We start from the raw sequence: 22,879 nt of genomic DNA, 5'->3' as shown, positions 1-22,879 counted from the left end.
AACTTCCCGCAGGCCGGACCAGGGGCGGGTGGCCGTGCCCTGAGATCGGGTAGGGGGAGGCAGGCGCCGGAGGCCGAGGGGCGCGGGCTCGGCGAGGGACAAGGTTGCGGGTGCCTAAAAAGAGGGGCGGACCCCCTCGCTGTTGCGTCCTCCTTCCTGTGAGTGATTGTTCTCGGCTCTCCGGCTCTGCGTCCCTCCTTCCGCATTGCTTCTCCTCTCCGGGTTCTGACATCTGATGTTTGTTTAATTGCTTTGTGTGGTCGAGTTCCGCGCAGGCCTGGTCTTAGAGAAACAAACAGGCTCTTATCCGCAGCTTTATCGGCGAGCCTGCCATAGCCCCTGGGTGGTGGCAGGGAGGGCTTGCTCAGGAACACACTGGCAGCTGGGGATGGAACATCACTTCTGTCCTCCTGCCCTTTGATCTTTGCAAACACCGTCTCTGGGTCTGAGATCCCTCGCCCACTCACATTGCCCCTTCCCCCCCTCCCCCGAGACTGGTTGGGGGGAGTGAGAGTGTGTGTGTGTGTGTGTGTGTGTGTGTGTGTGTGTGTGTGTGTGTGTGTGTGTGTGTGTGTGTGTGTGTGTGTGTGTGTGTGTGTGTGTGTGTGTGTGTGTGTGTGTGTGTGTGTGTGTGTGTGTGTGTGTGTGTGTGTGTGTGTGTCTAACAGGGGCGGATGATCTGTGTCCCTCCAACCTACCCTAAGCTCCCTGCCAGCAGGCCTGGAGAATTCCATTGCAATACACGCGAGCTTTCCGTGGTCTCCCCTCCCCTCACCCCTCCGCCTCCTGCTCCCCCCATCTCAACCCCCTCTCCACTCCTCTGACGTCACCGACATGCTCTTTGCTGACTGGCTCCGGGCCTGGGGAAGAAAATCCGGCCGACCTAGAGCCTGGAAGGGGAAGGTGGGAGAGGGATCCCATACCAGAACTTTAGTGCTGACAGCCGCCGCAGAGCTAAGGACTGACCTCTCCCACACTGTCCATGTGATAGACACCCTGGAAAGCAGGCCGATCAGCAGTACGAAGAGGCAGGTAGATTTACAAACAAAAAACTCAGGTCTCATTCCTGGGCCCATACTCTTCCATTACTCGATTTTCCTGGGAATCACCGAGTGATAAAAGTGAGCAAATATGAATGAAAGACAGAGAGCCCCCGGAGGGAACTTGGGGATTAAGAAAAGAGTGCATTAAGGTTGAACTGGAAGAACAGAAAAAGAAAAGTCTGGAATGCCTACATTTATGGAGATGTGGAAGGAACTGATTCTGGAAGGCCACAAGAGTGCCTTGAAAGGTATTAGTAATGGTCTGTCTTTTAAGCTAGGTGATTGGAATATGGAAGTTTAATTTTGTGTATTGTTCTATGATTATTTTAATATCCGTATGCTTCCATGTATGTGTGTTCAGTGGTGTCAGACTCTTTGTGACCCTTCTAACGATAACCCGCCAGGCTTCTCTGTCCATGGGGTTTTCAGGCAAGAATTCTGGAGTGGATTGCCATTCCCTTCTCCAGGGGATCTTCCTGACCCGAGGATCAACCCACGTCTCCTGCGTCTCCTGCACTGGCAGGCAGATTCTTTACCACTAATACCATCTGGGAAGCCCTCTATGTGCGTTACATATTCTTTTAAATGTATGGATTAAACCATTTTAGGTGAAAATCAAATCAATAGATTGAACTGGTAATATCTAAAACAGAACATGAAAGGTGTTGAACCCACCCTGATTATGGCTACTATTAGCAGAAGATGGTGGACACTGGAAAAGATATTAGACATATAAAGAAAAAGAAACAAGAGGTTGATGGTAAAAATTGACCAGGACCTGTAGAGTTGGTGTCTGTGATATAAATCATTTTTCAAGGCCAGAGTAGCTATATGCTGTAGAAGTGATCCCAAGTTTACCCTGAATACCCACATCCATCATTCAGTCATTCATCCATGGAGTACCTGTTCATTCCTGGGGGTGGAATCCAAATATATAAAACATGTCCCCTGACCTCAGACACTTACTCAACTTTGGGGATTTGAAATCAAGCTATAATGTAGGTGTGGTACAGTATCCAAAACTAGCCCTCTACCTTCTCTCTCTTACAGATACAGCTCTTAAAAGGAGACCCTGTGCATGTACCATGGGACTTCTTTGTGGTAGAGGCAAGGGACTTATAAAGCTCTATCCCCTAAGTTACAAATTGTGCCCGAGATGCCTTCTGCTTTAGAAGTACCTTGGGTTTCATTAGCTAGTGGGCCTGGAGAAAGCAGAGAAAGCAGGATCCATAAGGAGAACCAAAGATGAAAAACTTAAGGGGAGAAATAAGGATTCCCTGTGTCCATCTGTGGACATCAAGCTAGGAGGGCAAACAGGAATTCAAACACAAGAAAGAAGTATTTGGTTTAAAAATCAAGTGTTGGGGTCACTGTTAGCTGGTTAAAGCAGGGATAGAATCAGCTGCAAAGTTCAAGAAACCTCCACAGAGGAGGAAATCAGATTTATTGGTGGACAAATGCATAACTTGTCAGGAGATGAAGAACGTTTTAGGATGAGTGTAATAATATCAGTTGATGAATCTAATCATTTATATATTCAATTGTTTAAGGGGTTTACTTGGTTGAATTTGTATTATCTGTGCTATTTTGGGGCTTTGCAGGTGGCACTAGTGGTAAAGAACCCGCCTGCCAATGTAGGAAACATAATGAGACTTGGGTTTGATCCCTGGGTTTGAAGATCCCCTGGGGGAGGACATGGCAACCCACTCCAGTATTCTTACCTGAGAATCCCATGGTCAGAGGAGCCTGGTGGGCTGTGGTCCATAGGGCTGCAAAGAATTGGACACAACTGAAGTGACTTAGTGTGTATGCACGTGCTATTTTTAATTATTATAGTAATACATACAACAATTCAAAGGAAGTAGATGCTTGCTCCTCAGAAGAAAACCTGGAAAGCATATTTAAAAAAGCAGAGACATCACTTTGTTGACAAAGATCCATATAGTCAAAGCTATTGTTTTCTCAGTAATCATGTATGGATGTGAGAGTTGGACCATAAAGAAGGCTGAGTGGTAAAGAATTGATGCTTTCAAATTGAGGTGCTGGAGAAGACTCTTGAGAGTCCCTTGGACAGCAGGGAGATCAAACCAGTCATTTCTAAAGGAAATCAATATTCACTGGAAGGACTGATGCTGAAGCTCCAATACTTTGGCCACCTGATGCAAAGAACTGACTCACTGGAAAAGACCCTAAAGCTGGGAAAGATTGGAGGCAAAAGAAGGGGGCAGCAGAGGAAGAAATGGTTGGATGGCATCACTGACTCAATGGACAGGAGTCTGCAAACTCCAGGAGATACAAAGCCAGTGCTCTAGGACAACCGAGAGGGATGGGGCAGGGAGGGATGTGGGAGGGGGAGTTCAGGACGGGGAGACACATGTGCACCCATGGCTGATTCATTTTGATGTATGGCAAAAACCACCACAATGTTGTAAAGTAATTATCCTCCAATTAAAATAGATAAATTCATTAAAAAAAAAAACACTCCAGGAAATAGTGCAGGACAGAGGAGCCTGGTGTGCTGCAGTCCATGGGGTCGCAAAGAGTCAGGCGTGACTTAGTTACTGAACAACAACAGGCTTGTATAAGGAGAAAGAATACTGTTCCCCTCTTCCTTTCCTATGCAGTCAGTGTTAGCGTGTGGAAATGTGGCCTCCATAGATTTTCAGGACCGTATCCATGGATTTTCAGGATGAGAAACCCGAGTAAGACCGTAGGTGTTGCAAGAGTGCATCAGATGGCAGACACACTAAAACCATAATCAAAGAAAACTAGCCAATCTGATCACACAGACCACAGCCTTGTCTAACTCAATGAAACTAAGCCATGCCCTGTGGGGCCACCCAAGTCAGACGGGTCATGGTGGAGAGGTGTTACAGAATGTGGTCCACTGGAGGAGAGAATGGCAAACCACTTCAGTATTCTTGCCTTGAGAACCCCATGAACACTATGAAAGGGCAAAATGATAGGATACTGAAAGAGGAACTGCCCAGGTCGGTAGGTGCCCAATATGCTACTGGAGATCAGTGGAGAAATAACTCCAGAAAGAATGAAGGGATGGAGCCAAAGCAAAAACATTACGCAGTTGTGGATATGACTGGTGATAGAAGCAAGGTCCAATGCTGTAAAGAGCAATATTGCATAGGAACCTGGAATGTCAGGTCCATGAATCAAGGCAAATTAGAAGTGGTCAAACAGGATATGGCAAGAGTGAATGTCAACATTCTAGGAATCAGCGAACTAAAATGGACTGGAATGGGTGAATTTAACTCAGATGACCATTATATCTACTACTGTGGGCAGGAATCCCTCAGAAGAAATGGAGTAGCCATCATGGTCAACAAAAGAGTCCAAAATGCAGTACTTGGATGCAATCTCAAAAACAACAGAATGATCTCTGTTCATTTCCAAGGCAAACCATTCAGTATCACAGTAATCCAAGCCAACCAGTAACGCTGAAGAAGCTGAAGTTAAATGATTCTATGAAGACCTACAAGACCTTTTAGAACTAACACCCAAAAAAGATGTCCTTTTCATTATAGGGGACTGGAATGCAAAAGTAGGAAGTCAAGAAACACATGGGGTAACAGGCAAATTTGGCCTTGGAGTACAGAATGAATCAGGGCAAAGGCTAATAGAGTTTTGCCAAGAGAACACACTGGTCATAGCAAACATCTTCCAACAACACAAGAGAAGGCTCTACACATGGACATCACCAGATGGTCAACACTGAAATCAGATTGATTATATTCTTTGCAGCCAAAGATGGAGAAGTTCTATAGAGTCAGCAAAAACAAGACCAGGAGCTGACTGTGGCTCAGATCATGTACTCCTTATTGTCAAATTCAGACTCAAATTGAAGAAAGTAGGGAAAACCACTAGACCATTCAGGTATGACCTAAATCAAATTCCTTATGATTATACAGTGGAAGTGAGAAATAGATTTAAGGGACTAGATCTGATAGACAGAGTGCCTGATGAACTATGGCTGGAGGTTTGTGACATTGTACAGGAGACAGGAATCAAGACCATCTCTAAGAAAAAGAAATGCAAAAAAGCAAACTGAGTGTCTGAGGAGGCCTTACAAATAGCTGTGAAAAGAAGAGAAATGAAGAGCAAAGGAGAAAAGGAAAGATATAAGCATCTGAATGCTGAATTCCAAATAGCAAGGAGAGATAAGAAAGCCTTCCTCAGTGATCAGTACAAAGAATTAGAGGAAAAGAACAGAATGGGAAAGACTAGAGATCTCTTCAAGAAAATTAGAGATGCCAAGGGAACATTTCATGCAAAGATGGGCTCGATAAAGGACAGAAATGGTATGGACCTAACAGAAGCAGAAGATATTAAGAAGAGGTGGCAAGAATACACAGAAGAACTGTACAAAAAAGATCTTCATGACCAAGATAATCACGATGGTTATCAAGATAATCTAGGTGGTTATCACTCACCTAGAGCCAGACATCCTGGAATGTGAAGTCAAGTGGGCCTTAGAAAGCATCACTATGAACAAAGCTAGTGGAGGTGATGGAATTCCAGTTGAGCTATTTCAAATCCTGAAAGATGATGCTGTGAAAGAGCTGCACTCAGTATACCAGCAAATTTGGAAAACTCAGCGGTGGCCACAGGACTGGAAAAGATCAGTTTTCATTCCAATCCCAAAGAAAGGCAATGCCAAAGAATGCTCAAACTACCGCACAATTGCACTCATCTCACACACTAGTAAAGTAATGCTCAAAATTCTCCAAGCCAGGCTTCAGCAATATGTGAACCATGAACTTCCTGATGTTCAAGCTGGTTTTAGAAAAGGCAGAGGACCCAGAGAAGAAATTGCAGCATCCACTGGATCATCGAAAAAGCTAGAGAGTTCCAGAAAAACATCTATTTCTGCTTTATTGACTATGCCAAAGCCTTGCGACTCTGTGGATCACAATAAACTGTGGAAAATTCTGAGAGAGATGGGAATACCAGACCACCTGACTTGCCTCCTGAAAAACCTATATGCAGGTCAGGAAGCAACAGTTGGCACTGGACTTGGAACAACAGACTAGTTCCAAATGGGAAAAGGAGTACCTCAAGGCTGTATATTGTCATCCTGCTTATTTAACTGCTATGCAGAGTACATCATGAGAAACGCTGGGAGGGAAGAAGTGCAAGCTGGAATCAAGATTGCCAGGAGAAATATCAATAACCTCAGATATGCAGATGACACCACCCATATGGCAGAAAGTGAAGAAGAACTAAAGAGCCTCTTGATGAAAGTGAAAGAGGAGAGTGAAAAAGTTGGCTTAAAGCTCAACATTCAGAAAACGAAGATCATGACATCAGGTCCCATCATTTCATGGGAAATAGATGGGGAAACAGTGGAAACAGTGTCAGATTTATATTTTGGGGCTTCAAAATCACTGCAGATGGTGATTGCAGCCATGAAATTAAAAGACGCTTACTCCTTGGAAGGAAAGTTATGACCAATCTAGATAGCGTATTAAAAAGCAGAGACATTACTTTGCCAACAAATGTCTGTCTAGTCAATCCTGTGGTTTTTCCAGTGGTCATGTATGGATGAGAGAGTTGGACAGTGAAGAAAGCTGAACACTGAAGAATTGATGCTTTCGAACTGTGGTGTTGAAGAAGACTTTTGAGAGTCCCTTGGACTGCAAGGAGATCCAACCAGTCCATTCTAAAGGAGATCAGTCCTGGGTGTTCATTGGAAGGACTGATGCTAAAGCTGAAACTCCAATACTTTGGCCACCTCATGAGAAGAGTTGACTCATTTGAAAAGAGCCTGATGCTGGGAGGGATTGAGGGCAGGAGGAGAAGGGGATGACAGAGGATGAGATGGCTGGATGGCATCACGACTTGATGGACATGAGTTTGAGTGAACTCTGGGAGTTGGTGATGGACAGGGAGGCCTGGCGTGCTGGAATTCATGGGTCGCAGATAGTCGGACATGACTGAGCGACTGAACTGAACTAATAGTCAAAGGTATGGTTTTTCCACTTGTCATGTATGGCTGTGAGAGTTGTACCATAAAGTAGGCAGAGCACCAAAGAATTGATGCTTTTGAACTGTGGTGCTAGAGAAGACTCTTGACAGTCCCTTGGTCAGCAAGGAGATCAAACCGGTCAATCTCAATGAAAATCAACCCTGAATATTCACTGGAAAGACTGATGTATAGGCTTAAGCTTCAATACTTTGGCCACCTGATGTGAAGATTCAAGTCACTGGAAAAGACACCGATGCTGGGAGAGATTGAGGGTAGGAGGCAAAGGGGATGACAGAGGATGAGACGGTTGGATGGCATCACTGACTTGATGGACATACGTTTGAGCAACTCAGAATACAGTGAAGGACAGGGAAGCCTGGTGGGCTGCAGTATGGGGTCTCAAAGAGTTGGACGTGACTGAGCAACTCTGCAACAACAATAAAACCCCTAGTAACAGACTTATGTGTTTCTGGTACTTAAGAACATGGACTGTAATACTAGACTTCCTGGGTTTGAACGGTTAATCGATCTCTTACCACGTATGTGACTTAACCAAGTAACAAATCCTCTGGCCATCAAGTTTTCTATTTTTGTTGTTTGATTTTGGCGATTTTTAAAATTGGAAAAGTGATAGCACATACCTCAGTGGTTTATTTCCAGAATTAAATAATGTGTATAAAGCATTTATAATGATGCTTGGAGCCTCGTAAGCACTATATTGTTACTACTCCTAAAGTTACTAGTACTACTATTATTAGTATCTCTATCCATATAAAAGTGGGTTTGTGTCCTACATATTGCAGTGATTTGAAATTTTCACTTCAGATGTTTCTAGGACATTCTTCTAGGTATGAAAACTAGATTTGACTCTATTCTTTGTAATAGCTTTGTAATACCTATTATCATACTTTACTCGAACATTCCTCCCTCTCAAAACTTGTCTTGCCACATTCACAGCGTTGCTATCAGATCAGGGCAGACACAGTAGCCTCACTCACAGTGCAGGAAAGGGGAAAACTGACAGAGGGGGGGTGCTCCGGTGTTTCTACCCAAACCCCACTCCCCTCAGGCCACCACCCCTCTAGCCCAGGAACCAACTCAGCAGGAAGTCAACCCTCTTCTCCCTTGTTCCCTACTTTTGAAACCTCCAGGCCACCTGTCCATCCCTTCTGTCACTTCTCCGCAGATATTTCTTCTCCCATGAACCAGCTCAGAGTACAGCTAGAGAGAGAGAATTATGAGTCCCCTGCTCTAGGCGAGTTTGGAGTATTGGCACTACCGACAGTATGGCCGCTGTTACAGAGTGTGTATGAGTGGTGGGTGGGGGGCTACCCCCCAGGGTCTCACGGTGGGTACCGTGGCCTGTCTGGAGGATACGGGGAAGTTGGATCAGCGATCCTGCACCCTTGGAGTCAAAAACTGGTCCTGGGAACCTTCCTTGTCATCTGTCTATCCCCACGTCTAGGCTGTCGTGTATCTATCTACATTTGTAGTTTTGTGTAGTGGTGAGCAACCTTGTACGTATGTCTAATATTGCTGCTGTGATTTTTGTAAGAAAGGTTAGAGGTTTGCTGTTCTGAGGATGGGCACACCTTTGAAACTGAGTTGCCCCTGGCAGATTGCTTTCAGATTCTCAGGCCTTTCACAGTGCTAGTGTTTCCAAAGCCTCTGGGACATTGGGGTGCCAATTATCTTCATCATCTTCTCCTCCTCTTCCTCTTTCTTCTTTGCCCCCTACCCCACTTATTTCAATGTCCTGTGAGATTGAGCATATTTCCATTGATTAATTGGCTATTTAAGTTTCCTCTTCTGAGACCAGCTTCTCTTAGAAGGGGAGGATTTTGGTGGCTTGAAAGATGTGGGAGCGGAAACAGGAAGAAAGAGAATGGAAAGAGAATCTCAAGTTAAATCAGGGCAGGCCCAGGAAGGCCAAGTATCCCGGAAGCTGCTGGAGACACTCTGGAAAGTGAGGAGCAACCAGCCCTGAAGGCCTTAAACCCCAGGAGGAAGCTCAGATTTTCCCCTGTGGGCAAAGATGAAGCTCTGGGTCTTCCTTTCTGGGAAATAATACAATCTGTGACTGAAGAAGAATAAAGGTGAGAACAGATACTGATGACAGAGAAGCCAGATGCTTTTTGTCCAGGAATGAATTACTGAGGACCTAAACTAGGTTAGCGGCAGTGTGTGTTGGAAACCATGGCGGACAGCACTGTGGCCAGCGGGGTATGGAGCCGGAGGGAGAGGAGACACAGCTGTGACTCCTTGTGGTTTGCTGTCCCGGCTGTTTGTGCACCCCAGGAGGAGCAGGGGCAGGACAAGCCCTTATTAACCACTTGTCTGCTGACTGCATCTTCTCTGTAGGGTGCAGATTGCTCCTTAACAACTAGGGACCTCAAGCTTATGGAATTTACCCAAGAGGAGCTAATTTGGAGGGGGAAAAGTGAAGACTTTGTAGTTTTAGCGACAGTTACAAATGGCAGAATGTGCTTTCAGTAGGGGGCTTGGCGTTTATTAGTTACGTCAGGACCAGGGCCTTTGCATCCATGGCTTGGGGAAGGCCCAGACAAGGGCTATGCCAAGGATTTTTTTAAGAACCCATCGAAATACTTAACTAAATATAATCGTTAGTGTTAGTCTTGGCTCTAAAATATGAAACCTGTAAAAATCAGAGTCAATAAACACTTAATCCAGTGTTGGTAAAAATCTAACATTAGATTAAATTTTTTTTCACTTTACAAGAATTCCCTATTATACACATACTCAGTTTACTCTTAATCAAGTAATTTTAAGCAAAGATATATATATATATATATACATACACATATATATGTATGTATAATAAATAATTGATACTCATATATATATGTATGTGGGCTTCCCTGGTGGCTCAGACTGTAAAGAATCCACCTGCAATGCAGGAGACGCGGGTTCTATCGCTGGGCTGGGAAGATCCCCTGGAGAAGGGAATGGCAACCCACTCCAGTATTTTTGCCTGGAGAATCTCATGGACAGAGAAGCTGGGGGAGCTACAGTCCATGGGGTCACAAAGAGTCTGGGTGACTAAGCACACATGCATGCATTTATATGCATTATATATATATATATACACACACTATATATATATACATGTTACATATATATACTATATATATATGCTATATATATATAGTAGTTTGTTATTTAGTCGCTAAGTTACGTCTGTTTTGCAATACCATGGACTGTAGCCCACACAGTGTGTGTGTGTGTATGTATAAAATTACTCTTAATCTAGTAATTTTAAGCAAATATATATATACTCATATATCTGTATATATAAATAATATACTCTAGATCAAGTAGTTTTGGGCAATGTGTATATATATATAAAATAATGGAAGGGCACTTAACCGATGCTATTCCTTTCATCTTCAAAACAATGCTGTGTGGTAGATGCTGTTTTTCCTACTTAATGAATGCGGAAACCAAGTCTGAGAAGTGTTGCCTGATCTCAGTTAGTAAACAGCAGAGCTGAGATTCAAACCCAGACAGGCTAACTCTAGAGCCTAAGCGTGTATTAATGATTGCTTTGCCATAATACCTTGAGTGAGACAAGGAAAAAGAGGTAAGGGCCAAAGATAAACACCTAAGGAATCTCTGCATTTTCAGAATAGGGAAGGGGAGGCCAGGAAGGAAGTGGCTGGAGAGGTTGCAGACAGTGAGGCTGGCTGTAAGGTTAGAGGTGGTAAGAGCCTCGGGCACCAGGGAGCAGCGCTGTCCAGCGCCACTGAGTGGTCAGTGGGGATGGTGAGCCCTGATTGTCCTGCCTGTTAAACACGTCTGTCCATGAGGGAAGTGCTTCAGTAAAGGGCACAGAGGAGGTCAGACTGCAGAGTGACCTTAAGCAGGGGGCTCAAGGGGAAGAAGCAGAGGGTGTTTGTGATTGCACATCCATCGACATACACACCTTTTGCTGCTGTGTCTGGGTGCAAGTAATAATCTGCTATAAATTCATAATGTATCACTTTCTGCTTTTGGTTTTCTGGGCCCACACTGAGAGTAATATGATTGGTGTGAGCGCCGAGTGGGGTGGAGCGGGGGTGGGGGACAGCACGCTGCACCACTGTGTTGCTTTCCTGTGGTTGCTGCAATAAATTGCCACAAACTGAGTAGCTTAAAACAACAGAAATGTATTCTGTGGCAGTTCTAGAGGCTTAGATGTTTGAAACCAAGTGTTGACACGTTTGGTTCTTTCTGGAAGTTCTGAAGGAGAGTCTGTTTCATGCGTCTCGCCTACCTCTGGTGTCCACCAGCAGTCTTTGGCATTCCTCAGCTCATAGAGACATCACAGAGACCCTGATACCTGCCTACACGTGCTCATAGCCTGTGTGTCTCTCCCCTGGGTACCTGTGTCCCATTTCCTCTTCTTTGAAAGGCTCTCCAGTCATTAAATTGTGTGCTTGTCACTCAGGCGTGTCTGACACTTTGCGACCCTTTGGATTGTAGCCCACCAGGCTCCTCTGTCCATGGGATTTTTCAGGCAAGAATTCTAGAGTGGGTCGCCATTTCCTTCTCCAGGGGGTCTTCATGACTCAGGGATTGAACCAGCATCTCCTGTGTCTCCCGCATTGCATGTGGATTCTTTGCCTGCTGAGGCAGCAGGGAAGCCCAGTCATTAGATTAGAACCCACTCCAACCCAGTATGACCACACTGTAACATGGGTATATCTGCAAAGACTCTATTTCCAAATAAGGTCATACAGGTACTGGGAATTAGTACTTGAACGTATGTCTTTGGAGACACAGTTCTGCCTTTGTTCTTTACTTCTGTTGGTTTTCTTCTGTGACGGAAATGCTGGAGCTCGTTTAGTTTGACAGTAAGAGTGTTAACGGACAGGGCACAACAGCGTCCCCTGGGTTGGAGACACTGACAGCCCTGGTGAGTGCTTGAGTCTGTTCACAGCGTCGGTCTAATCTGCTCAGTGGGAAGAGCTGCCCCAGCTAGAGAAGAGTGAACTGCTTGGCTCATTTGTTTGTTACCGATTCTTCACCAGGCTGTCTTGCTTTCCTCTCTGCAGAAGCCGGTCCAGCCATGGCGACTCCGTCCGCTGCCTTTGAGGCCCTTATGAATGGAGTGACAAGCTGGGATGTCCCCGAAGATGCCATCCCGTGTGAACTGCTTCTTATTGGAGAAGCCTCCTTCCCGGTGATGGTGAACGACATGGGCCAGGTCCTCATCGCGGCCTCCTCCTATGGCCGAGGCCGCCTGGTGGTGGTGTCCCACGAGGACTACTTGGTGGAGGCCCAGCTCACTCCCTTTCTCCTCAACGCAGTGGGTTGGCTTTGCTCTTCCCCCGGGGCTCCTGTGGGTGTGCACCCCTCCCTTGCACCTCTGGCCAAAATCCTGGAGGGCTCTGGAGTGGAGGCGAAGGTTGAGCCGGAAGTGAAAGACTCCCTGGGAGTTTACTGCATTGATGCCTACAATGAAACCATGACTGAGAAGTTGGTCAAGTTCGTGAAATGTGGAGGAGGCTTGCTCATTGGAGGCCAAGCCTGGGATTGGGCCAACCAGGGCGATGATGAAAGGGTTCTGTTCACGTTCCCGGGGAACCTCGTGACCAGCGTGGCCGGTGTGTACTTCACCGACAACAAAGGGGACACAAGCTTCTTCAAAGTCTCTAAGAAGATGCCCAAGATCCCAGTCTTGGTGAGGTGAGTGCATTAGCCCCAGTGGGACATTGGTCCCAGATTAAAAAGCAGACAGATGGTTCCTATCTTCAAGCTACTCCAAGGCTAACAGAAGAGAATTTGGCATTCAAACATAGATTCATCATAAATCAACCAGAGTGTTAAAATACCCTGAGACACAGGAAGGGCAGGGTCCCTTGTTGCTGCTACCTTTTCAGACCAGATTACTTAGCTCTTGGATGGAGAAACTTCTTAGTAACCATTGTGTCCCCCAGCATCTCGCTTAGGAAAATGTATAGTGTAGTGTAGTGTTAGTCGCTCAGTCGTGTCCGACGTGCTGCAATCCCACAGACTATAGCCCGCCAGGCTCCTCTGTCCATGGGATTCTCCAGGCAAGAGTACTGGAGTGGATTGCCATTCCCTTCTCCAGAGGATCTTCCTGACCCAGGGATCGAACCTAGGCCCCCTGCATTGCAGGCAGATTCTTTACCATTTGAGCTACAGGGAAAACCTAGTAAAATGTATATATTGCTGAATCTCAGGGTTGGCATGACTGATCCAGGAAGGTCATAGGTCAAGGTCATAGGTCATTTGCTTGCAAATGAAATGTAAGGAAAAGGAAAACAAACAAAGTCTAGAGAGCTTTTGGAAAGGTTTTGAAATATCCAGCCAGATGGGATTAGGATGGAAGTAAGAGCTAGAGAATTCAAAAGCTGAGATACCAGAAAGGTGGCACAAGTCATATGTGCTAATCTTTCATCTTAGAGATGATTTTATCTCTGGGAGCAAAAGACATGATGATGGAGAATGAAGGAGGCAGGTGATGGATTCATGGAAAGTTCTTTGAGGGCGTCACCCAACCTGTTCCATTCACACTGTCCTCCAGCACCTCATACAGTGTTGAATATGGTTAGTAGGTGCTTAGTAAACACGTATTAGATGGATGATTGCATGGATGAAGAAAGAGATGAGAAGCTGGAGTAGTCCTAGCAGTAGAAAAATCATACCAGGCCATGCCTTATATTGTACATGAAAACTCTCAACATCCTTGCAGCAAAAAGCATAGGTATTTCTGATGGTTGCAGAGCGAGGTGAGGTCGGACTGCGTAAGGAGGGCACACCAGGGTTAGTACAGAGACTTTGGGGAAGAGCTGTGGCCTCTCCTTGGCATGGCACTCCTGGAACACCCCACAGCTCCATACTCACATGTGCAGTGAGAAAAGAGTTATTCAGAGACACAGAGATTGATCAGGTTGATCAAACGTCTGCTTACAAAGATCTCCATTCTAAGGGACAGCAAGGTAAAACCTGAGCCTAATTCCATTAACAACATAATCCCCTTTAGTTGAGTTAGTTTCCTTAAAAGATGTTTTTCTCTATCAAAATCATACTTGTTTTTCTTTGGTTATGCCTATGTCTCTCTGAATCTGAAATTGTTTCCTTTTTGGTTAAATCATGTGTGTGTGTGCGTAGAAGTGGACCCGCACATTTCAAACCTGTGTTGTTCAAAGGCCAGCTGTATTTTTGGATTATGATTATTCTTCATGGCATACTCTTTTAAACTACTTTTTCAGTATTGCTGGATCCCTTACTTTCTAATTTTTATTTTAAAATTATTAAATCATAAACCCACAATGTAACTCTTTTCATCTCTGCACATGTATTCATAATTTTATACCCTTGTCATCTTAATATACATGCTGTTTTGAATTCTGCTCATCCACATTTTTCATTCTGTGTAATTATTAAAATTATAAAATAGGAAGATTACATTTTATGTAATCTTTAAAAATATAAAAAATAATTATATATTATTACATTCTGTTTAATCTTTAAAATTGGCATTTATGTGAATGCCAACATATACCTCATTTATTTAATCATTTGGTTTCTATTGAAGATTTGGATCTTTCTTCAGTCATCTTGTAATTATGTAATACTGTATTACATATTGTCAGTTCATTTTAGAAGTATCAGACACTAGACACCATCATGCTTCTATTAGAATTCAGTAATGGAGGTTATTTCCATCACTGGCCATCAAGTTCACATTGAAAGTCCCTGAGGATTTAGTTACTCTGCCCAAATGTCTTGTTATTTATTTTTAAACCCACATTTGAACATGCAAGTGTGAATTAAGATAGCTTTGACTTTATTACTTGCACATTTCTTATTAAATTACATTCTAAATAAGATCTCGGGATAAACTTTCTAAGAGTAAACTGCCCACAGGTCTTATCAAAATGAATCAAATTTTCAAAAGAAGAAATTACTACTTTTATGATCATAAAAATAAAACTCTAAGTGACAAAACCAGATGACCCACTTTTAGCCTGGTAAGAACACCCACAGATGTCAGGACCCAAGCCTCAGAGTCACTGCCCTTACATCCTGCCTGGAAAGCACCATGGTCTTCTTATAGGGTACCAGGAGGAGGAGAAAGGGACGACAGAGGATCAGATGGTGGGATGGCATCACCAACTCGATGGACATGAGTTTGAACAGGTTCCAGGAGTTGGTGATGGACAGGGAAGCCTGGCATGCTGCAGTCCGTGGGGTTGCAAAGAGTCGGACACAACTGAGTAGTCCGACTACACTGGACTGAAGCCACCATGTTGCCTGTATGACCACACCACCAGGACTCTGTTCGCTGAGCAATGTCTACTCTTCCTTCCACTTATCCTCACTGGCCTCCACTGTACCTCCAGTTCTGAAGGCAATGGCTATTGTTCTTTGTGTGCAGAGCCACCTTCTTTCTATTACGCATTCGCTCGAACAAATACTGGATCCACTGTCATAAACACAGCCTCATTTCAAGACTCAGGATTCTAGTAAGAGATTTCATATCTACTGGGAAAAGCACCATTTTAGTGGAGGCCAGCCTTCAGTTCAGTTCAGTCACTCAGTCGTATGCGACTCTTTGCGACCTTGTGAACCATAGCACGCCAGGCTTCCCTGTCCATCACCAACTCCCGGAGTTCACCCAGACTCACGTCAATCGAGCCAGTGATGCCATCCAGCCATCTCATGCTCTGTCGTCCCCTTCTCCTCCTGCCCTCAATCCCTCCCAGCATCAGGGTCTTTTCAAATGAGTCAGCTCTTCGCATCAGGTGGCCAAAGTATTGGAGTTTCAGCTTCAACATCAGTCCTTCCAATGAACTTTCAGGACTGATCTCCTTTAGGATGAACTGGTTGGATCTCCTTGCAGTCCAAGGGACTCTCAAGAGTCTTCTCCAACACCACAGTTCAAAAGCATCAATTCATTGGTGCTTAGCTTTCTTTATAGTCCAACTCTCACATCCATACATGACCACTGGAAAAACCATAGCCTAGACTAGACGGACCTTTGTTGGCAAAGGAATATCTCTGCTTTTTAATATGCTATCTAGGTTGGTCATAACTTTCCTTCCAAGGACTAAGCATCTTTTAATTTCATGGCTGCAATCACCATCTGCAGTGATTTTGGAGCCCCCCAAAATAAAGTCAGCCATTGTTTCCACTGTTTCCCCATTTATTTGCCATGAAGTGATGGGACCAGATGCCATGATCTTACTTTTCTGAATGTTGAGCTTTAAGCCAACTTTTTCAATCTCCTCTTTCAGTTTCATCAGGAGGCTCTTTAGTTCTTCTTCACTTTCTGTCATAAGGGTGGTGTCATCTGCATATGTGAGGTTAATAAGTTCCTACATAATATCTGTTGCTTGCTCTAAAACCTTGAGCAACAGGTAAGCCTCATCTTTAAAGTAGGATTAATAATGGCTACCTTTAAGGGTGGTTGTAAGAATTCAGTGAATTAAGAAACATGTTCAAAGTACCTAAAACACTTTAATTGTTTTGACATCAGCCTTCATGCTATGGTATATAAGCATATGAGGTCATGAATATCGTTTCCAACCATTGAGATATACCCGGCATCCATCGTTATGCTGCTTTGCCCCAAGTCATGTGTTCTGCTGCAGTTGTATAAGCTATTGATATTTTAACTGATACTTTTCCTATTTCCTCCATCAAACTGAGGCAGCAGCAGCAGGACCAGCTGCCATGTTTTATCCTCTTTATGCATTTAACCAAGCAAGGACTAGACACGAAATTGGCTTTACCAATAAAGAGACTTGATGCTGATTAAACATATCATTAGATAATCAGTCTAAGGGAGGTTCCAGGAGACTCAACCACAATAGTTTGCTCTATTTTTTGGATAAGAAGGCCCTTGTCCCATTTTAACACAAATCTCAGGCTTCTGCTAGAGTTCTTATTCTGTGTGTGTTCATTCATCCATTCATTTAGGCCAGCATTTTTGTTGAGTATACGCTGTAATCTCAGGCATTATTTCTTATTTTAAGAAAATGATTTCCAAAGATCTGAGAATCAGAAGTGCAGAAACATCTCCAATAACCAGGCTTGGAGGAAATACAAAAAACAAGTACCTGTTGTAGGAAGAGGGCTGTGATATCTAGGTTCAGCAGAACTCAGAAACCTGAGGTTGCAGCTAGCAACTACACACCGTGACCTTGCGTGTGCCTTCCACTCTCTTTCTCCCTTTAAATGGGAAGTACTTGAGTATAATAGAAGGTCCTTGTCCTCATTTCAGCTATTACTCCATTGAGAATGGTTTTCAGTCTTCAGTGATCTGTGTATATTCACAATCATCAGAGATGCAGAGAAAAGAATGTGGAACAACAGTCATGCTTTGAAATGTCCACATGCTCCAAATTCCATGGCTTGAAAACACTCCGGTGAAACCTGAATTGACAGACATTAGAAATTGATGCCATATATAGATAATCTCCATTTCATTTTGAAAGATAGTCCAGGAATATTATATATAAAACAGTCTTTTGAATTCCAGATTAAGATTTCAGAATTTTGAAAATTGACTATCTACGTGAAATAAGTAACCTGCCAAATTACTGAAGATAATCAACATGAATATGACTCCCCAAGTAGTTCTGAAAACTACTGAACTCAGGTCTCCTGCATTGCAGACAGAGAAAATATCTGAACAGATATTAATAAATTTGTTTGTAACAAGGATCCACAAGTCCTTGGAAGTCATTGCTAGGATAGATAGAACGCTAACTGCCAACATTAAGTCAGGGTCATGACCCAGCGCGGTGGGGTGAACATACATGCCTACCAAACCCTGCACTTCTTACTACATTCTTAGCCATTTATAATAAAATTGTATTAACTGGTTCTCACAAAACTAGAAGTTTTTAGAGAGTGAATTCAAGCAGGAAGATGTGCCACTTTGGAAAAGAAATTGCTAAATCACAATTCAGTTTTCTTTTCCTTTTTATAAACATTTTCCCTTCTGCAATTTCAGAATAAATGCTTACTGGGAAAAAGGGAAATAGTCCCAAAGGATGCAAAGTAAAAAGTGAAAGAACTTCGTCCCCCCTCTCTGCCTTCTATTGATTCTTCTTCTGCCCAGAGATAATCACTGCTTACAGTTTGCACTGTGTCTTTTTTGATACTAACTCTATATGAACTCTTTCAGAAATAAGAGGAGAGGAAAGTTTTTGTAATTTGACTTATTAAACCAGTATTTCTCTGATACTGAAGCCAAAGAAAGACATTGCAAGACTAGAAAACTCAGAACAATGTCCCTCATGAACATAGATGCAAAAATTCTTAATAAAATATAGTAAATAGATTACAAATGTGAAAAGGATAATACATAATGACAAATAAGGCTTATTCTAGGAATGCTTGGCTGGTTTAACATTCATATATCAAATTAATTCACAGTTTAATTATTTTCTTAATGCAAAATAAATGAGAAACATCATATAATTCAATAGTTGCACACAGACAGAAAAAAGAACTGACAAAATTCAATATCAAATCATGATAAAATTTCCACAAAGCAGAAATAAAGGGAAACTGCTCAGTATGATGAGTCCTCTTTGAAAAGCCGATAGCCAAGAGCATACTTTCTGGTGAAATACCCTGAGATTGAGAACAATGCCAGGAAGGATATATTTATATAATATTGTACTTAAGTTTCTAGCCAGTGCAGTAAGGCAAGTAAAAAGGCATAGAGATTAAATTTAAGAAGCACACCTATGTTTGCTTGTAGAAAACATGATTTTCTATGTAAAATATTCTTAAAACTCTGCAAAAAAAAAAAAAGCCACTGTAATAATTGAGTTTAGCAAGGTTTCAGTATACAAAGTCAATATACAAAAATAAATTATATTTTTATATAGTAGTAATTGGTCATTGAAATTAAAAATACAATACCCTATTAAGACAGGGTCCCAAATCATGAAATACTAGCAAATAAATTTAACAAAATGTGTCACACAACATGTATGCTGAAAACCACAAAACATCACTGGGAGAAATTAAATAAAACCTAAAGAAATAGTGAAATACACCATGTTGATGGATCAGGACCCTCAGTATTTTTAAGATGTCAGTTTTTCCCCAAATTATCTATAGATTCAGTGCAATCCCAACCAAAGTTCAAACTGGCTCTAAACTTCAATGCAAATGGAAGTAACTAACATAATTTCCAGATTTACTGGAAAGCTAAAGTGATCAAAACACTGTATAATAGTTGTCAGTCTTCTGTAATCACCTCTGACTCGAGGTCATAATTAGAATGCTCTCGTCACACCTAGATAGTAAAAGAACAGGGAAACCCGGCATGCTGCAGTCCATGGGGTCACTGAGAGCTGGACCCGACTAAACAGTGATCAACAAAGATAATGAAAGATTCCACTCTTAATTTCTTTCAGTGCATGTGTGGTTTCATTTGTAAAATTTTTATCTCTGATACATTCGAAAATGTTTCTATGTATTTGGGTGATGTATAGGTCCAGTTCATCTTTTCCCAGTAATATAAAATGCCACTTTTTATTATATATTAATACCCATGTTTACCATGTTGCCTGTAATTTTTTAACGAATGTACATTTTTCTGAGTTGAGAATTAACTTGTTTTTATAATCTACCTTTTCACTCAAAACAAGAATTCCATTTCTCCCCTCCTGACATTTTTCTGTGCTCACTCCTTACTACCCAAGCTGTTTTGAAATCATCTGGTTTTCTGGTTGTAATTTGGTTTTGCCTTAGCTTTGTTTCTTTGTTCACTTTGTTTTTAATATTGTGGCTCCTATTCATTTAGAATGATTTCTTGCCAATCACATCAAATACCGCTAGAACTTTATCAGCAGTTTTTCAGCATTAGTTATACAATACATTGGCACTTTTTGCCCACCGCTGCTTCGTGTAGACAATCTCTTCCTATATTGTATTCATTTTTGTTTTTCTAGACCCACAGCATAACCCAAGTAACTTCTCTGAAAAACTTCAGTGAGTGGTGAATTTCAGTAATCCTTTTGACACTTTCAGTATTCCCTATGCGGTGAAGAGTGTTGCTGCAGCTATGTATCATACAGAATATTTTCATTGCACTGAAATACTATTTTTAGGGCACTGATTTCACTTTTTTCTTTGTAGATAATTTGGTTTTTGCTTTTCTTTGTACTTTGAAGCTCATAAACTTGCTGTGAATTGACCAAACCTTCTCTATTTCATTTATACTGATTTGCATTCATATAATCAGTTCAGTTCAGTTGCTCAGTCATGTCCAACTCTTTGCGACCCCATGGACTGCAGCACGCCAGGCTTCCCTGTCCATCACCAACTCCCAGAGCCTTCTCAAACTCATGTCCATCGAGTCAATAATGTCATTTCATTCTAAAAACTCAGATATTTTTTTCAGCACAAAGAAATTTTCATCAAATTAAATGTTTATTTCTTCTTTGTTCTTTGGTTTTAGAACTTCTTGCTAGCCATTAGTCTTCTTATCTATCCTTCATTTTCTATTAATGAATCACTTCACTCAACCTGCCTGTTGGTTTATTCATAGCCTTCAGCTACATCAATACTTATTTTTCTGCCCTTGTATTAAATAGGATTGTCTGTTTGGCAGTTATATTTTTATTCTGATTATTAACTTTTTATAGCAGCCTGTCTGTTTTTTTTTTCCTGCAGAGAGATAATGTATCTCAAAACTCTCCGATGATATACAATATTTATTTAGGACCTTCTCCAGTTATCACTTATTTTGGAGGGAGTTGGTTTTCCCTTTGTTTAGTTTGGTGCTTATATTTCATGCTATTAGTTTTCATCAAATATTTTTGATTTCTGTTTAAGTGTTAAATGGCATTGAATTTCTAGATTGGTCATTCTTGGTTAGTGAAGTACATTTTCTCAGGACAGATGATAACGCCTTTTGTATTTGTTTTCTTGATCTTCTCTTTCACTTATGTACAGTTCGAGATTCTTCTTTTCTCTTAGGTTTCTGATCAGTCTGATTTCATCTGGTTTATCTTTCCTGTCAATTCCTCCTGTCCCAGTTTGCTGACTGCACCCTTCTTGAAATCTAGTACTATCATGGTTTTATTCTTTTTTATGTAACTTTTGTTTCATTTCAGAACAGAGAGGGACAGGAAAAGTCAAAGTCCACTTCAGGTTTTTTTAATGAGACAATCATTTATCGTCCCCTGCACATAAGTCGTGGCTGTTGGAAATAACAGACAAAACTCTGACGATGTCCCAGCCTCATCGGTGAGCAGGACCTCACCTAGGGTCCTGCTGATGAAGCCCTACTATTGACACAGTGTCTGGGTCTGAACTTGGCACATTCAGTGTTTCTCATTTTGTTGTAACAGGCTAGTGTATAAACCTTAATGCCAGTGCAGATCACCTTTTCACTGACTACACTTGTAAGACAGTTAATTGCTTGAAATTTATGAGCAGAACTCATTATAAGAACTAAAACATTTTTTACTTAATTTTGTATGTATAATCTTTGTATATGTTTAATTTGCTGATTTTATTATATATATTATTAACATATATATTAATATTAATTGGGTTTCCCTGGTGGCTTAGATGATAAAGAATCCTCCTGCAATGTGGAAGACCTGGGCTCAGTCCCCAGGCTGGGAAGATCCCGTGGAGGAGGGCATGGCAACCCACTCCAGTATTCGAGCCTGGAGAATCCCCATGGACAGAGGACCCTGGCGGGCTACAGTGCATGGAGTCACAAAGAGTCAGTCCCAACTGAGTGACTAAGCACAAATTATTACTAATTATATACAATAATAATTTTATTTATTAATAGACAATATTATATACAATATAACACAATTATACATTGTATTATATATTATATTTTATATATTGTAGATTATATATGCAAATATATACAATGCAAGTATTTATTACAATAATATTATTATTTATATATAATAAAATCAGCAAATTAAAGATATACTAAGATGTTTCTGGAGAAATATAAATGTCACAAAAAATAGACCACCCTGGCTGCCCTATAAAGAAAGAATGACTTCTTTCTTTAGGCAAATGATCACTAGAGAAGCAATATTGTAATCACAAGGTTGTCTGGTGATTTTGGACTCAGAGCAAAAACAGCTGGATGAGTGGTTTTAATGCTAGTGCTTCAAGGAGCTGGAGAGCCATCTTGTAGGGTGATGCCTTTATCTTCAGGAAAGAGGACTGCTAAGAGGACTGTAGTTTCCCCATCAGTTAATTACAGCTCTGCCAACCACAGAGAGTACAACACAAATACTACAAACATACCATTACCTGACTCCCCTTTTTCAGTGTTTCCTTATAGCTGCCTCTGACCATACAGTCACATAATCAGTGAGAGAGGCTTAACCAGCTCTGGGATCTCAAGCTTATAGAGAGAGATCACTCTACCTCATTCCCTTCATAATCCCACTATCTGGGGCTAAATCCCCGTTTTGGGGTTATAGGTGTCCTAAAGCTTTATAGGAGTTTGTTACCCTTAGATAGAAACAGTTGAGGCTTCCCCAGTGGCTCAGCAGGTAAAGAATCTGCCTGCAATGCAGGAGATGCAGGTTCAATCCCTGGGTCAGAAACATCCCCTGGAGGAGGAAATGGCAACCCACTCCAGTATTCTTGCCTGGAGAATCCCATGGACAGAGGAGCCTAGTGGGCTCCATCCAAAGGGTTGCAAAGAGTCAAACACAGCTGAGCATGCACACACACAGAAACGGAAACAGTTGGTGATGAGAAAAGCCTTACAGCATGGATCTGTATCACGCCTATTGGGCCAGAAATGAATGTATGGAATTCTGGGTGTAGACAGTCAGTCCTCTTGGGTTCAAGTTGAGGCCACTCAGCT

The 22,879-nt window shown here is 42.2% G+C and overlaps 1 protein-coding gene across 5 annotated transcripts in view; it reads left to right on the top strand.

The window, feature by feature from the left end:
• TCAF1 (TRPM8 channel associated factor 1) overlaps nucleotides 1–22,879 on the top strand; it is a 50,637-nt gene that overhangs the window by 14,506 nt on the left and 13,252 nt on the right. For all 5 annotated transcript variants that reach the window (XM_069588639.1, XM_069588642.1, XM_069588640.1 and 2 more), the window contains exon 2: nucleotides 12,078–12,711. In XM_069588639.1, the coding sequence (XP_069444740.1) occupies nucleotides 12,092–12,711 (620 nt within the window). In that variant the 5' untranslated portion in view covers nucleotides 12,078–12,091. The remainder of the gene's footprint in view (nucleotides 1–12,077; nucleotides 12,712–22,879) is intronic.

This window comes from Ovis canadensis, chromosome 4 (assembly GCF_042477335.2).
Source record: "Ovis canadensis isolate MfBH-ARS-UI-01 breed Bighorn chromosome 4, ARS-UI_OviCan_v2, whole genome shotgun sequence".
Lineage (NCBI taxonomy): Eukaryota > Metazoa > Chordata > Mammalia > Artiodactyla > Bovidae > Ovis > Ovis canadensis.
Note: the sequence above shows the minus strand (reverse complement) of the source record. Positions and strands in the feature narration are given on the sequence as shown.